The following is a 17,007-nucleotide window of genomic DNA, read 5'->3' on the forward strand; positions in this document are numbered from 1 at the left end:
CCCATAACGCTCTCGTTCTCAATTCAATCCATTCTAAATAACCTGACCTGGACGTCCATGGCCACAACCACCAGAGGACGTCAAGACGCCCATATTAACGTGCTGTAACCGTACAAACCAGGCGTACAACATAGCGTGTAGGCGACTTATCGCGTTATCGAGTACATGCAAGACAAGGCCTGCACGCATGTTGTGCCATGGTAGTGCAACAAAACCCTCCATGTACGGAAAAGGTAACCAGTCTCCAGCTTTCATTCCTGCAGACGACGTCACCGTTAAGAAGGAAAGCGAACAACGGCAGATCCGAGATGTGCGACACACCGGCGCCTCCAACCGTCACTTTGCCCTCAACACCATCACCATCATCATTCAACACCACCACCACCATCCTCATGCAATGCGACTACATATGACGTGATTTTCTAAAAAGCGCGTGATGGCAAAAGACGGACCTTCCTAAGGGGGAACCAGCCAGCCAGCCAGCCAGCCAGCCAGCCAGCCAGCACACAGGTTCCTCCCCTTGCTCATGGCACCTCCAGGATGCATGCCTTCACATCTATCAGACCCCCCCATGAGGGACTCGTGGCCCCGGAAGCGGCCCCTGGTCCGCACACCAGCTTTTCCCCTGGTTGGGGTCGGTAGCGATAGCGGGTGGGGACGGCACCGCCGCTGCCCCCGTCGGTGGCAGCTGCGGCCATGTCCAGCAGGGCAGCACCGGCAGCGGCCTTGCAGCAGGGTAACGATATAGATAACCGCGAGACCGGGAGGGCGGGAGAGGAAGAGGGGAATAAAACTGGTTAGGCAGGCTTGCATAGGGGGTAACGGTCGCTGGCGGGAGGGCTGGACAGGCGGCATGTGTGTGTGTTTTACATGGTCGTGGGTTGCGTTCCCAGTACCTGCAAACCGCCAAATACGAGCCGAGGGCTCAAGGCGCCGTGTGACATTAGCAGGCCAGTTCATGAATGGCCCCGCCGCTACCATCATCGTCTCGCTCAATTACCCACCCACCCACCCTCGCTCCCTCTCTCCCTCCCGCACCCATCCGAACCTCTTACCTTGGCTCTCTTCGACACGGGCTGATCTCCCAGGTACAAGTCGAAGAGCGCCTCGGCCAGCGCAGGCGACTCCACTCTGCCCAACACACGACCACCCGCCTCCGTAACTAGAGCGCCCGAGGAGCTGCGGTGCGTTATGTTGCCATGATGCGGGGCGGGGTGAGATGAGTGGGGAAATGTGCCGACGTCCACACCCAGAGGCATGAAGAAGAGGGGCGGTAAGACGAACCACGGACGAGTGAAGCAGATACCAGATATAATAGACGGATATAGAAAAAGGAAAATAGAAAACGTGGGCAGGGGGAAACGCATGCAAGGGAGCAAAGAGTCAAACGTTGATGTCCAAAGCGCCCGAGGATAAAACCCTAAACCCTAAAACTGGATAAGGATAAAGCTGTGACAATAGCGCGCGGACACTGGAGGGCTCAACCCTAAGGGGGCCCTGCACGGGGAAGGAAAACCGCCGATTAGGACGAAATTCCTTTTCGAATGAGGGGAGGCTGTCTGGTGCAGCAAGAAGTGTGAGGCTGATGAGTCTGTAGGCAGGCGAACAAACATGATAAGGACACGCCAACCTACTGGTCCTCTTCAGCGTGTCACATAACGCCACATACACAACCCAACCTTTACATACCAACTTAAATATATACATGCATACATACATACCCATATATATCCAATCTATAATACATATAATCTATATATTTGCGGCCGCAGGGTGAAGATATGACCCCCCCTGTCCCACACATACAGTCCACGTTATCTAACCTAGGCAACGCAGGTGCACAGAGCCAGGCATCCAGGTCCGCAAGTCACACCGCCTACCTGCGACTGAAGGTGATGGACGATCCCTTCCGTACGGCATCTCCAACACCACCCGAGGGTGAGGAAGAGACGGAGGACGACGTCACCAACACGTGCTCCGGCAGCTTCTCCTTGGAGAAGTACGACAGTAGCTCCCGGAGCGCGGGGTCGTCCGCCCGACCGCCGGCCTGTGCACGTGGGTTTTCGCGGGACGTGGGGAGGGTTGAGGAATGGGGGAGACAGGGGAGGACATCGCGCTTGAATAGACATTCGAGCACAAGGGAGCGGGCATCATGCAGCCCAACAACAACAGCTGACTGTCAAATCGCCAGGGCGTGAGGAGGTGGCAGACGTGGTGGGTTTAGGCCGTGTGGGGACATCAAGCACCGCCGCCTGGTGACACCTGGAGACATAGCCCAACCGATAGGGACTGGAGGGCCCGAGGGCAAGGTGGGAAGCCCGAGGGCGAGGAATAAAACTTGACCATGCTGATAAGGCCGTCCAAACCCAAATCCCTCCCCACTGCCCCACGCCCTGCACGCACTTCTTTCCCGTCCTTCTTACTACTCCTCCAAGTTCCAAGCATGTTCGTTCGCTGCTCTCCTCCTAGCGTATCCGCCCACCTTGCATGTAGCCCCTCTCTTCCCTCTCCCCGCGCAATATGGCCCAACGACATCCCCAAGTAAAACCCAAATACCCAACCCGACCCAACACCCCAGCTCCGCTATTCTTCTTCAACTCCACCAAAATGCCAATTCAACGAACTCACCCACTCATCCACAACCACTTAATCACCACTACCACGCAAACACGTTGGCAATTCCCCTCTTCCGCTATCGCCCTCCCGTCCCATCCTGTCCCCCATCCTGTCCTGTCCCGCATTCCCAAAATGTTCTGACCTTTTCATGTCGTCGCTGTAGAATGCGCTCAAACTCCTCACTCAGCATTTGCAGCGGCAGATTCCGACATGCGCGAATCGTCAGCGACATATCCACCCGACTAGCTGGGGACACCAGAAGCTCCGTCGGGCTGTTGTAGGAGGCTGCTGCGCGGCTGCCGCCGCCGCTGTCGCAGCTCAATGTACGGCTCTTCAGGTACCCCTTCTCAGGCGATGCGATGGCGGTGGAATTTCGAAGTGCATGCGCGGCCTGTATGCGCGGGAACGGGGGGAGGTCGAAAATCTGAATGAAAAAGTCCAAGGGACAAGAGCCGACGACCAAACAGCTGTTGGAGGCCTTTGCGGTGGGGGAAGCGGAAGCGGGTCACCGTTTGGGGGAAGGCCAATGAGATATGGGTTGTATGGGGTTGAAGAATGGAATGGCATGAGGGTGACAGGACGCCATCCCACCACCCGCGCACTTGCACCTATACCCAGCATCCCTACCCAGCCCACCTTGAGGGGGTCCGCGTAGACCGCAAAATCGTAAATCTTGACTCGCAGCAGCCCGCGTCCGTCCCACCACCCGCCGCTGCCCCATTGGCGGGAACCGACCGCCAACAAATGCTGAAGTGAATGCTCCTGCTGGTCATGGACTTGGGCTTCTTTGTAGCTCGAATGCAAACGACCAGTGCAGCTATTGCTGCTGCTGTTGGTAGCGCTGGTGTTGCTGTTAGAAACGGTTGAGTTGATTGGAATGAAGCTGTCGCTGCCGGAACTGCCAATCCTGTGCAAGTGGTTCGAATTGGTGCTACTGGATGGCCACCGCTCGTTGCAACCCATATCAGTTGCTGTGCCACCGCAGCTGCGGATGTGCTGCTGGTGTTGGCTGTGGTGCGTCCAAGGCCTATCGCCAGCTAGAAGTTGCTGTTGATTATGTTGTGGCTGGCTATTGTTGTCATAATCGGCCACATGGGCAAGGTACTGAGGAGAGCGAAAGTGATGCGCATGTGGGCTCGGCAAATCTGAGGTGTCGTAGTTAGGGCGACTCAACACGAGGGGAAACCAGCTGCCGCTGCTTCCAACGTCAGTTGCGCCGATGAGCTGGAGCGGACTGAAGGGGGGCAAGAGCGGCGCGTGGGCTTGCCGCTGACCGGTGATCGATGCGATTGACCTGTAATACCACAAAGAAGGTGATGCTAAAGATAACTTTTAACAATTCCGCGATGCACACGCCAGAACGCGTACCTCGCAACACCTCAGGACAGGCAGGTTCAAGTATGGCCAAAAATCTGCACCGAGAATTACTTACGACTCGTCGCCAATGTCCAGAACTTCTCCAGGCTCAAGCATGGCAGCGGAGAGCGATGCTAGAGGGGGAGCCCGACCCCGTCCTGCACGACATCCGCGCAGCCCCGCTGCTGTGTCTGAGCGACCACGTCCGAGTCTGACTGTCCAACGGCATGCTGCCTTCAGCCCACGCCGAACTCTCCGCAGAGGGTTGAAACGCCTTGAGCGTTGGAGGTCCTCTGCGGCAAGGCCGGCCATCTAGAACGAGCAGCCAATAAAGAGAACGTGAAAATACCCAATTTAGCAGCTCTATACGCTTTGGGGATTGTCGTTAGTGTACTCTGCCTTTAGGTCCGTACAGCGCTACACGGGAACTGTGTAAAAGCTGATGCGAAACTTTTACACTCTTGTATAATGATGAAACGTTTGTCCTCTGCCCAGGTCATCCAAACGGCAGGCGAGGCTGGAAGCATAAAAGGCGCTTGGATTTAAAAAGCGACTCTGCGTCAGAATGCCGTGTCACCAGTTATACAGGGAAGAATAGGCTGAGCCCTGGCGATAAAAGTGCACAATGCGTTCATGTGAGCAATCCTAAGCAGTCTGAAGAGCACATTGCGTTTACTTGGACTAGTAGTTGGACGTGCGTTCGACCTCGCCCAGCCAGGACAGCCCTTATATACGGTGTAGTGCTTAAGTTCGCAACCCCAACCCTATAAAAAGCGCCATATAAGGCGAGCTGGGATCAACCCGATAGTGACATGTGGTTGCCTTGAAAGTGCTTGACATGATTGCCCAAGGTGGATGCGTTGCGATAGCGGCCTTCGCGCTTGCGTGAAGTAATATTCATAACTGGGTCTGGTGCAGCCATGTATGACACTTAGTATGAATGGGCCAAGAGACCAGGGATGACAACAGCCGCTCCAAAGAAGAAAACGAGCAAGACGGGTGACAACAGCCGCTAAGATGGCTACTTCTAAAGAAAGAATCTGGGAAGTGGGCATCTGGACAACTTCAAAGCCGTTGGTCTCGCTAACTGCAGCTGCAGCTCTCATGCAGGACAGACTGAAATGGACGTCGTGGACGCACTAACTACCAGAAAATCGTATTTAGATGCACTTGGGCATGCTGGACAAGGCCATTACCCGTGTTGCGTTGGGCAGTATGCACGACGGATCCGACTTGCCCCACTGCAGCTGCGTTCTGCTCATGATTAATCCAATCGATGACCTCACATTGCTCGCCTACCGCCACAGCAGCGCCTGGCCTAAAGCGTCGGCTCAAGATGCAAATGGGTTCCGTCCTACCCCTACCTAGGATTTAGAAATACTCCCTGCACCAGAGAACACCACTCAGCACCACCACTCACTACCACCACATCTACCAGTGGGTCCCAGCGCTGTGCGCCGCCGCCGCCTGCCGTCACTGATCATGGGCGGCTGGAATTGACTGGCCATATCATGCCATATCTCACGACGAGGCGTTGTGTTTCCTCACGTGCCAGTTGCCAGGCGGGACGATTTCTGATCAGCTGTTGATTCATACCCCCTCCCCCAGCGTCTCGCACTCCCCCCTCATGTGGTTGATGCCGGGTCTGCTCTGGCTACCGCAGCAGCATGTTGCACTGCAGTTTGCCCTCCTGCTCATTTCTCCTGGTAGCGTTGCGTTGCTGTCTGTGCTCCCACACGATCATTGAGAGTAAAATCGCGCACGGAAACTTAGGTGGTTGCCTTCAAGTGATGAACACCCTTCCAGCCTGACTTCCTGAAGAAAGCCAATCTCTCATCACGCATAATATGTGCCTGTTGCAAGAACTGAATAAAGGTGTCCAACATCCTGGAGCCGCATGAGATTGGCCGCGGGCCCGCTTGCAGAAGTGACAGCCGCTGCCGGTGCTCACTGCAGTGGATCTCGCCACCGCTACTGCCGCCGAGGAGAAGGAAGGGGAAGGGGAGGGGGAGGCGGAGGGAAAGAGTAAGGGAAGGGGGAGGAGCAGCGTTTTTTAAGTAATTTATTCCGAAAAAGGAATAAACCGGCATTATGGCCTTTGGAAAAAAGGAATAAATTGAGGCCGACCCGTACATTGCCATTCCTCCAGTCAAAAACGTCGACAGCAGCAGCAGGGGCCGGTGTATGATGAACCGGTAGAGTCCAAGTGCACTGCTGCTTGCAGCGGCGGGTGACGGCCAGTGATTTGCTATGCGGTTGCTTGCTTTGGGCCTTTGCTTGGTCGATTTTACTTACTGCTCACAAACAGTGCCATAACTATCTACACATGTGCACGAAGAGTGCACGCACGGACGAAAAACGCGCCAACTCAGTGCATGACTCTTGGTCTACGAGGGGAGTTGTAACTTATGGGGGGGGTCTGGGGGGGTTCCGCCCCCCCCAACGCCTCACAATTAAGGAATAAATTACCACAACCCTAGCAACTTTGTTACCTAGTTTCTTGGGTTGGAATAAATTCTTGGGTTGGAATAAATTGAGACCCGTCCTGAACGTAAAACAAATCACTTGGGCGGTGGCGGAGGAGGAGGACAACGCCGTCATTAACGGCTTCGAGGGCATCGGGGGAATTGGGGTTCCTAGGGTACGTGGGTATGCGGCTGGAGGGACCACATACGGGTCGAATCTGCCAAAGTGGGGTTAAGGTCGAGGTAACCGGCGTCGCTATGTCAGTTGCCCTCATGCGCCATCCTCAGCACCTTCCTTCACGTTTTGCTCATCAGTCCACTAAAGTTCAATTGGATGCCTGAACTTCAGTTAACCAATCTACAGTGGACAGGGATTAGTGAGGCAATTGCAATAACGAGTAACCCTGCGATAGCGCGTACAACCCCAATGCGCTATGTGTGGCTTCCCCGCTGCAGGCCAGGGCCGAGTGCACTTTCCAATGCACCGCCAACACCGTGGCGGACCGCCACGGTGTTGGCGGACCGTGTTTTCGACATCTACTACAACGTGCTCGACGGCTCAAAGCCCCCGTGTGTGCGGCGCCGCTCCAACACCAGCGGCGGCAGCTCCGTCAGTGGCGGCAGCACCGCCAGCAATGGCGGCAGCGGTGCGGGCGGCAGCCGCGGAAGCATGGGGAGCGGCAGCCGCAAGCGGGCGCCCGAGACGGACAAGGAGGACACGGTGACAGGCACGCAGCACCGGCCGGTTCGGTCGGGGGCAGGGTGGCGTGCGGTGGGTCTGCCCCCGTTGCCGCCGCGTGCACGCACTCAGCCTGCGGTGGCGGGGATTGGCTCGGCGACGTCGGGCATGGCGGCGTTGGGCCTGACCGAGGCCGGGATGTCGCTGGATGATGATGATTACTGTGTGATTGTGGAGTAGTCCTATAGCGATGTGGATAGTTTGGAGCTGCGTTAGGACTTTAGCTCCGTTGCGCGTACGCAGGAACCCGTTAGGTCTGCCTTTGTTTGCCGACTGGGCTTTGGTGATGGTTCCTTTGCGAGGTGCGGTTGACGACCTCGGGCCACTGTAGGCTCGCGCAGCCCACCAGGGCGCGAGGTACTTTGCGTGATGCAAGTAGACTTGACTCAGTTCGAACGATGCGCCATGAGTTTCTTCATTTACATTCATGAGCACATTCTATTTAAATCACGGAGTTCCCTTCTAGGCTTTGCCTTGGTCCCTTTTAGCATAAATGTTTCATCGTAGTTGGCAGACATTTCACTGACATAGAAGTCGCTGCCCGCCTTTGCAACAGGCCCATCCTCAGCGTAATACATGGTATGGGTCTGTGGTGAGAGGTATGGCCATAAGATGAAGGACCAGGGCTCCTTGGTAAAGGTTGTGTTTGCGTGTGGAAGGGCGCACATTGGTCTGCAGTAATTTGGTGGCCATTTCGGCATAAATGTTTCCTATACATACTAAAGGGAAAAAGTGTTACCCAGAATAATTGCAAGAAGGACTGAGGCTTGGGCGCCACCAACGCCACCAACCTCAGCCGCGAGCAGAATCTCTGGCACCTTCGCGCTCAGCTAGATATTAGAATAATTGCCTTGCCCAGCAGGCGAAGTTTCAGCGTTTGTGGATCTGGCCAAAGCCGACGCTGGAGCTTGAACTTGTGTGTACGACGTGTGAGGTTTTGGCGCGCTAGCATGACTATTTAAGCGGACCAAATAATAAAAATTGTAAGTCTTGAGATTGAAATCCCAATTATAACTACTTTCGTAATCAGCTGTGTCAAGGACTAAGCCTTGTTACAGTTTAGTATCTTTGACCAACCGGTCAAAAGGACCTCGGAGCCCTCTGCGCGCTCAGACAGCCGTCTATACGTGTTCTCCATACCTACAACAAATTAAGTAGCAGCCAGTCCAATTACAAGTTTTATATCTTATATCATATATCTCATCAACTAAACCTGTTCAGATGGCTGCGTTTCTTACCATGGAGCAGATCGAGGAAATGATTGAAAAGTCCATGAGCAAGGCCGTGAGCAAGGCCGTCGACGAGGCCGTTAGCAAGGCCGTGAGCAAGGCCGTGGACGAGGCCGTTAGCAAGGCCGTGAGTGAGGCCGTGGCTCCGGTAGTGACGGAGCTGCGGACCTTTTCGGGCAGGGTGGAGACCCTATCGGGCGAGATGCGTCAACTATCAAACAAAGTTGGAGTGCTAACCGCCAAGCAGCACAACTCTTTGGTGGGCCGAAGTGATTTGCTGCAGAAGGTTCCTCTTCATGATGGCTCTCTTCCTGAAGGGGACTACCCGAGAACAATCATGGAGGTCATCGTGCCTGGAAACGAGGCACTGCCAGATGGTTCAATGAACATGTGGAATAAGAGCAAGTCTCGATGTCTGCTACATCAGTACCAGGATGACAGTGGAGAAGAGAGCGGCACTGATGACGAGCAATCATCGAGATCACTTGCAAGGAGACTGAGATTGGCTCGTTGTTTGGGTATCTCGAATATCCAATTAAATTTTGCACAAATAAGCCTTTAATTGGGCTCTTGCTGTCTATGCTCTGCACCTGTGAAGCTGGTTTCAGCACTGCCACACTGGTCGTCTGCGGCATCACCCCGAAGTCAGGCAGTGTGGTGTTAAAGAGCTTTATCATCTTGCGCCGCATGCTACGCATACTTTTAGCACCATATTTCAATGGATTTGTTGGATGGGCTAAACAACACCCGCGTGTTCTGTTTGTGGTCGGTTGGGGTTTGGTACCCGGAAATGGTATCTAGGTCGAAGATAATTCAGTTTGACATGTTTGGTCGCGTATTGTCCCGTCCAAATCCGGACGAGCTCGAACATTGTTATACCAGAAATAAAAACTATGTGTGAACGGTAGTATGTATGCGGCGTGTTTTTGCACTACGCCTCGGACACTATGTCCGCATTAGTGGCACACTAATTATCAGGGCCTCAGACCTGCTGATAACTTTCAAAGTGGACATTAACTTCCGAGCGGGAAAATTCATAGTCAGCCATTTTCCTTCCTCAAGGCCCTACACTGGCTTTTCTATTTTCCATTATCCATAGTCGCAAATAGCCCGTTGACCAGTGAAATTTAAAGCAGAACCGGTCGAATTGCCCACATTCCAGCAATTAGCCGACCAAACTGTAGTGATTTGCGCATTAAATTACACCCACTCTTACTATAACAATGGTTAGTGCCTTAATAGTAACCTGTCGTATGGTTCCGGGGCGCTTAATAGAAACACCTGTCCACAAGCCACACACTAAGTCCACGTTAAAGATAATGTTCAAAAGTTAGTGTGAGGCCAAGTGGAAACACCCTGTTAGTACAATAACCCACACTAGTTAACAAGACTTTAGCACTTCAAATGGCCAGCGTGCGCCGAGGAAGTTGGATACCGCTGAAATTGAGTTAAAATGGAGCTCAAGATACTCCAAATGCTGGAGCTGGTGTTACCACTTATGTGCTGCAAGGTCCCTTGAACCTTTTCTCATGGAAGGAATGCAGCGTTCTGCTAGGACGGTCAGATGTTAGCAAATCTACTGTAGCCTAGCAACAATAGCTACCCGTGCAAAGTGCACGGTTGACCCCTTAAGCAGCCTGGCCCCAAACCTATGCGAAAACTACAACTTGAGCAAGCTTGGTGAACGTGTTTTGCTGGTATACTTTGAATAACCCCAAAGGTTATCCATGAAAACCGGAAGACTTTGAGTACGGTGTATATGAATACACCTGAGATGGGTGGATGTGATGAAGTAAGGAGTTATTTACATGTTTATATGGAATGCCGATATATCAGGCGTTAGAGTTACAGTCATGGTGGACGACGAAGAAACGCGTTTGCTTTGCCGCAAGCGCTGCAGGCACAATTTGTTGATTCTCTTAATCACGTTCAAGGAGTAGACGCTTTGTAAAGCGTTAGAGGCGCGACACCAGTCGGAAGGCCTGCCGCGGCGTGCTGAACGGCTGAGGAGGAATGACGCTTGAAAAGGGCAAGAGCTAAGGCCAGGAACAGATACAGCAAACGCTCCAGGATAAAGCCAGGACGCGGCCGCGGCTCAATAACCCTGCGCCTCACCAGGTATGCGATAGGCGGGCTCGAAAGCAGGGCTCGAAAGCTATTCAATATGTATGTTTCATAGCGGCATCTCCACAGTATCATTTGGCTATGCTTTGGCAAGTCCCTGTGCAGCTCTTGAGTCAGGGATTATCTGGGCATGCCCCGCAAATCGCAACCCGACAGATTAATGCACGTTGCCACCTAATTATGGGGACATACATGGATTCTTAATTCCGTCATGATTCCATCTGCCAAACCACTCGCCTTGGCTGCAATCCCCGGAGGCCACATTCCCCGCCTTCCTCTACGTCCCCTCGCCTCAGGCTTCACCCCCGCACCTTCCCAGTCATCTTTAAGCCGCCGCGCCACCCTCAACAACTCTAAAATCCTTTAGTCATTTGGGTTTCTCGCTGCCTTCCTGAGCTGCCACCGCCTACGCATTCGGTTTGGGGCCTGGGCTCGTGTCTCTCACCTCTTTAGAACTTCAATACCCCTTGCTTATACTCGCTTGTTACCCGACCCTCTACCTGATCTCCTACGTGTCTTTACCGTACAGCCTGTTCTACGTGGCCTAGCCGTGAGGCTTGTCGTACGTAGCCTATAGACGTGCGTCCTATCCCAAACCTCACCACTGCCCTGACCCCTCCATCTTATTTGCTGCGGGCTTTCTCATTCGCCCCGTGTGTGAATGTATGTCTGGGTTTCGGAGCATCCGGGTTTCGGAGCTTCTCTTACGTTCCTCTCCGCTGGTTTCCAACAGCGGCGGTTGGGACTGGTGGACTTAAAAGAGTGGCGACCTCGCGCTCCTCCGCCTCCTCTTCCTCCGGGCTGGTGGTGTTTTACCCTCCCCCCTAGCTCCTCCCCCTGCCACACAGTCTCTCTTTCACACAGACTTTTCCTTCTCTTCGCCTATGGTTCTCATGTATACATACACACATACACACACACACACACTCCCGCCCCTGGGTCCCCCCACCGGGGACCTCTTTCCTTGGCAGCAGCTTCACTCGTTCGTGGTTCGTCTTTCCCCCCACCGGGCCTTTCGGGTCCCGACCTAAGACGTATTGACACGCGCACATGCCCGCTCGCCCGGGGAATGGAATGCATTGGTGTTGAACCCAACGAACTAACCAATCACCGTAACACACACACACATACTCACACACATACACACCCCTCTGTGCGCGCGCGTCATGTTCTCCCGCCCAGGCTCCTCAACGTGAGCGTGTCAGTCGCGCCACCATCCCCAGCGGGCGACCCGGTGATCAGCCTCGCACTCGCACTCGAAGGTGGAAGTCGCTCATTCGTCCGGATGTGAATATGGGGGTGCCGCAGCTCATGATGATACTGGAGCCCAACATCGTGTGGGAACACACCAAGGTGGGGGGTTGGGCTGGGGCGGGGTGGGGTGGGCAAGATTGGAGGGATTGTGGAACTGGGTCGGGATTGGGAGGGGAGGTTAGGGGGATGAGGGGGTTTTGGGGGTAAACCCTACGATGCAAGGGCAACCGAGCAATAATAACTGCCGACGTGTCCACAGGGTTTGGGTTTGGGGAACGAGGGAGGCGAACCACGGACGAGTGAAAGCTGATGGCAAGGATAGGCTGTTTGGGTCGGGGGACTGGGAGGTGGGTGGGGTGGGGTGGAGGTAGGGGTTGGGGTTGGGGCCAACCTACCTTGCCTATGATTCCCTCGTTGTGTCGGCAGTTGGGTAATTCTTTTCGTCATTTTGCATCATCGTCGCCATTATCGCCAGCACCATGCTTTTCCTCTTCCCCCCTTGTTTGGACCGTCTCGGTATCGTATTGACTGATTTGGCTTCCCTTGCATCCTATGAGGGTCGTCAACACCCAACCCCTCTCCCCCTCCCTTTCCTCCTGCCGTACAGGGTTTTGTTCCCGGCGTGGGTCGGGATGTGGAGGCTAATGTGACTCCAGGGGAGTTCTTTGAGGGCTGGCACAAGGGAGGAAGAAGGGTGAGCGCCATACGACTGACTGACTGACAGAGGGACAGACAGGTCGGGTCGGGTCTCTGCGGCGGCTCTTCCTCTCGTCAAATGAAAACCGCCGCCATTGTTATCGAAACTAAAACCCAATCATTCATATTTTTTTCCTTTTCTATCTCCACCTCCATATGTGGTGTCGAGCTCTCTTAGCCTTTCTCTCTTGGAGGTTTTTTTGTTGGCTTGTTAGGTGTATCAGGAGCCCTACCCTGCCGGGACTGCCCTAACCGTATTTTTATTTTCTGTGTTTTCCCTTGAAATCCCGTTGTCGTTGGTGGTGTTTTGGGGGGCTGTTTCAGAGAGCCTTTGACTTTACCCTAGCTGAGACTTGTGGACTCGCTCTAGCGGGACCTGAGAGCCTTTCGTGGTATTTTCACTGCAGCGCCATCCCCGGATGGAGTGGCTGCGGAGTGGCTGCGTAGAGTGTTGGCAGTCTGAGTCGGGGTCGGGAGCACACAAGACTAACCTGTGTGCTCCCGACCCTTGCGCTGCGTTTCGGCTTCAGCCCCCGGCTCTCGCGGCCCACAGTGTAATCTAAGTCATACATACACATAATCCATTAATGCATTCATTCAATTACTCCTTGGTCCAGTCCTATCCAGACACTGCTAAGCAGGACTAAGAAGTGAAAGCACCGTAGCCCCCTCTTCTTGTCAGATCAATAGCCGCCACCGCCCAAGTGGCCGGTAGCATGTGGATCCAAACAGCCACGTAGTCGTTTGATAAATGGTAACCGTATCAGAAGTAGTGGTAGCAAGCAGTATAAAGAAAATTATATATGTCGTCATAAACAGGAACAGGAACACGCGAGGTGATATGCAACTTTTTGCGTCACGTTTTGGCCAGCACGCACACGTACACACGGCTCCTCTCTGCTAATGACGGATTCGTACGACACATGTACGAACATGCGCGCGCAATCCATACTCCCTTCAACCAAGGCGCATTCCACTGCAATGCACACATACATACATACATACATACACACACATAAGGCACGGACGGCACAGCACACACCCACATCTACATTACCCACAGACATTTCCTCTTCCCCCCCAAGCCAACGGCTAGCTCAGGCCGAGCGGCGGACTAAACTAGTTCATTAGGGCCCTATTCTGTGTCGGGTGGTAGTAGTACAAGTGATACGGCACTCGCGCTCTACCCGCTTCCGCCTCCTCCGAATGCCCCCCACCTGCCCTGGTGTGCTTATGAGAGCGAGTTTTAGCACGATGCATATTTTTTCTATATGGCTTATTTTTCGGGCAACACTATATATGCGCGCGTTTAAGCGCGTGAAGCGCAACACTTTACCTATTGTGATTCTGTCTACATCCAAGCATTGTCATTACGTCACTGGTTCATATACTACCTGAAAGCGGAGGCGGAGGCGGAGGCTGAAGCGACGAGGACTGAATGCCTGCTGTCCGAGGTGGACCTCGTGCAACCGCAGCTGCAGCCGCACCTTCACGCTGTTCGCCTTCTATTCCCGAATTAATTGTTGGCTGTTGGCTCCCCCTCAACAAATGCCGTACCGTTCCGTACACAGCTCCAAAGCCAGACTGTTGCCTTATCTCACATTTATACAGCAAAACGTGTAGGAGCTATCCTAGCTTACGCGATAACGAAGGAGTTATTATTGATAGCCTTTTGAGATCCTGTTTTAAGTCCTCTCTCTCTCTCTCTCTCTCTCCCCCTCCCCCTCCTCTAAGGCCTCCTTACGGCTACTGGCCCTACCCCAGCTCGCTGTACATTTTCGATTCGATTCGGGACAGCAGCTCCCGCTCCCGTTTGGCGTGAGAAAACTGATCGGCAGTTGGGGTAGTTAGGGGGCAGTTGGGGTAGTCAGGTTAGTTAAGGCTTACGATGGAACATTTCAATGAAAAATGGCAAAACGCGTCCGTACATATGACGATGATAATGAATGATGACGCTGCTGGTGATGATAATGACAATGGTCATGATGATGGTGATGATGTTGTCGTTCTCGCGCCAATGATAAATGTCCACCAACATCCACCAACATCCCCTTTACCCCCTCCCCCCCACACACACCAACACCTCTCACAGCCACCCAGGAACGATCCACCGGGACGTCTCTTTCTCTTTCCCACCCGGGGACTGCCTCTTTACGATTGTGGTACCGCCACGCGGGTGGTGCTCATCCGAAGCCCCAACGCCTCCTTGCCTCTCCCCTTGCCTTCCCCCTTGCTTTTAAGCTAATGTCCTTTCCCCCCTCCTAAGTCGGCCGTCTCTTCCTCCTTCACCCCCAAGGACATCCCCACACACCAGCCATCAAACCCCACCCACCAACCCAGCCGCCCACCTGACACGCGAAGTTCACAAGTAGCCACAACCCCGCCAACAGCATGATGAAATTCCCCACCGCGACGGCCGGGAAGATGTCGTACGCCTGTTGGAATGCGTTCTGCGCCGCGTCCAACTTGTCGGTGTCGCAGATGCAAGCGTCCTGCACGTGATAACAGCAAACACCGCACAAACACAACGTGTAATAACCGCCACACAGCCACCGTCCCCTTCCCCGAACCCGACCCAACCCGGCCCCCCGCTTCGGCTAACCTTTAGTTGTGCCGTGACGAAGGTGAAGGGGGTGAGGTTTAGGCACTGCCCGGGACATGGCTGATTACGAGAGGGCAGCCACGTGGCAGTGCCGTACGTGACCATGTCCTTCTTGGCTTGATTGATGGCCCCGATAATCACATACAGACAAACGCCCCATAGGGTGTTGCCTAATTGGGGGATTGGGTTAAGAAATATATATTTGGGGGGTTGGGGGTTGGGGTTTACAGGGCGAACGCGAACTGAAAACGGGATTTGGGTTTTAGAGGTAAGATCGAGAATTTGAAAGGATCTAAGTCCTGAGGCTTTTCTTACAGTTTTTCCAAGTTTTCTTTTGCAGGCGTGCGTGCGCTATTGGTGGTCCAGTGGCCGGTAGGTACGGTGGGTGGGTTACTTACCGGCGGTCACGAAGTGGAAGCAAACGGAGCAAAGCAGGGTGTATGTGTGCGTCTGCATGTGTGTATGTCCCGTCGTGGTGGACCAGCGTTAATCACCCCTTTTAAGGTTGGGGTCCCGTATACGCCTGGGGGAGGGGGGTACGAGCGCATATGCACGAATGCCGCCGCAACAGCACACGGCCTGACTGACCACAGACCATGGAATGACCGTGTGTGTTTTCTTATGCGTGTTGACACGGAATCCCGCCCGCGCACAAACCCCCCTCCCCGCCTGCACCCCCAACGACACGACCAACTACCCCCCCACTCGATCCATGGCGGATTGGATCTCGTCCGTTGTTTGTTCGACTTTTGCCTTATCACTTATTTGCTTTCCCCCGAGCCAGCAGCGGCCCGCCAGCAGCGACCCCGCCCACCCATGATGAGGAGCACCAGCCAGAGCATCACCGCCAGCCAGCCAGTGGAAGTCAGAAAGTTGAGGATGAGGAAGGCTTTGGCGCCCCGCGCGATGTGACCTACGGCGACCAGTAGGGCTCAGTTGGGTACGCGTCATCAACCTCCGCCGCATCTCCTTGCAGCCTGCCTTAATTGCGTGCCCCAAACCTACGAAGCGGTCCCATAGCGAGAGTCCCATAGCGAGAGACATGAGATGATGGCAGGAGGAGACGGGACGCTTCCCCTCTAGGTCTCGGAAGGGGCCGACCACATTACCGCTTCTGTCGTCCTGTACGGCGCTCACCTAGGGCATCATGCGAAGCCTCAATGAAGGACCTCCATAAACTCATAAAGAAGATTAATATGGCAAGGACAAGGTATGCGATAGCTGTAGCGATTAACGCGCTGTTGATGCGGGAAATGTTCTTAGCGGTAATGCCAAGGTCGTCCAACGCGTCTATAGTCAAGCTTCTGCAGCGCCGTGTGAAGTAAGCCCTGCGATGTGGGTTAGAGTGTAAGCGTGTGGAATGTAACGCAACGTTGCAAATCCCGCAACTCAGTAAACCATAACACCCACCATACTCCCAGACTTGCAACACCTATGCAAACACAGAATGTGGATATCCATGGAACGTAGTACAGGCATGACCTGCATGGCCGATGAGCGAGGGAGTCAAAGGCTGATAAAGTGTCGATTCAGAGGCTGTATCCCATGGCGTCTTTTCCTACCTATCTCGAGTTATGCTTCCCATATTACCAATATGCTGCACCAATTATGAGTTACATGTATTGAGCACGCGCTGCCGTCAAGGTCAGGAAGGAATGGTCATAGGATAAGCTCAGAGCCAGCATACCCATCCGAGCCTAGAACGTTTTACATAGGGGATAGGTTCCTGCATGAGAAAATGCCCTGTGAATAACTGCTGCTGGGGGAACTTTGGTACGGTCAAGGATCAACCACCTTCAACGTCGACAAACCGACGCGCATAGGCAGAAATTCTGCCGCAGAATTGAGGAACTTACGAATACATAGATGTTATCAATTATTTGTATTACTCGATTTGTCTCTGATTTCTAACGTAAACGGAAGCCC

The 17,007-nt window shown here is 53.8% G+C and overlaps 4 protein-coding genes across 4 annotated transcripts; 2 read left to right on the forward strand and 2 right to left on the reverse strand.

Annotated features, from left to right (window-relative positions):
• Positions 1 to 326: 326 nt before the first annotated feature.
• VOLCADRAFT_121023 (uncharacterized protein) lies at positions 327 to 4,089 on the reverse strand (the record flags this gene model as incomplete). The annotated part of the gene is made up of 6 exons (XM_002951878.1): positions 327 to 725; positions 1,056 to 1,179; positions 1,881 to 2,047; positions 2,759 to 3,007; positions 3,253 to 3,445; positions 4,049 to 4,089. The coding sequence occupies 6 exons, from the start codon at positions 4,087 to 4,089 to the stop codon at positions 525 to 527; spliced, it is 975 nt and encodes a 324-aa protein (XP_002951924.1). The 3' UTR covers positions 327 to 524.
• Positions 4,090 to 6,159: 2,070 nt separating this feature from the next.
• On the forward strand, positions 6,160 to 7,356 carry VOLCADRAFT_92403 (uncharacterized protein; the record flags this gene model as incomplete). The annotated part of the gene is made up of 3 exons (XM_002951791.1): positions 6,160 to 6,167; positions 6,894 to 7,209; positions 7,249 to 7,356. The coding sequence occupies 3 exons, from the start codon at positions 6,160 to 6,162 to the stop codon at positions 7,354 to 7,356; spliced, it is 432 nt and encodes a 143-aa protein (XP_002951837.1).
• An 816-nt stretch (positions 7,357 to 8,172) lies between these two features.
• VOLCADRAFT_105249 (uncharacterized protein) lies at positions 8,173 to 12,504 on the forward strand (the record flags this gene model as incomplete). The annotated part of the gene is made up of 3 exons (XM_002951792.1): positions 8,173 to 8,664; positions 11,712 to 11,882; positions 12,391 to 12,504. The coding sequence occupies exons 1-3, from the start codon at positions 8,398 to 8,400 to the stop codon at positions 12,502 to 12,504; spliced, it is 552 nt and encodes a 183-aa protein (XP_002951838.1). The 5' UTR covers positions 8,173 to 8,397.
• Positions 12,505 to 14,234: 1,730 nt separating this feature from the next.
• VOLCADRAFT_92405 (uncharacterized protein) lies at positions 14,235 to 16,945 on the reverse strand (the record flags this gene model as incomplete). The annotated part of the gene is made up of 7 exons (XM_002951879.1): positions 14,235 to 14,306; positions 14,828 to 14,971; positions 15,082 to 15,251; positions 15,896 to 15,994; positions 16,219 to 16,409; positions 16,492 to 16,563; positions 16,938 to 16,945. The coding sequence occupies 7 exons, from the start codon at positions 16,943 to 16,945 to the stop codon at positions 14,235 to 14,237; spliced, it is 756 nt and encodes a 251-aa protein (XP_002951925.1).
• Positions 16,946 to 17,007: the final 62 nt, after the last annotated feature.

This window comes from Volvox carteri, assembly GCF_000143455.1.
Source record: "Volvox carteri f. nagariensis unplaced genomic scaffold VOLCAscaffold_26, whole genome shotgun sequence".
Lineage (NCBI taxonomy): Eukaryota > Viridiplantae > Chlorophyta > Chlorophyceae > Chlamydomonadales > Volvocaceae > Volvox > Volvox carteri.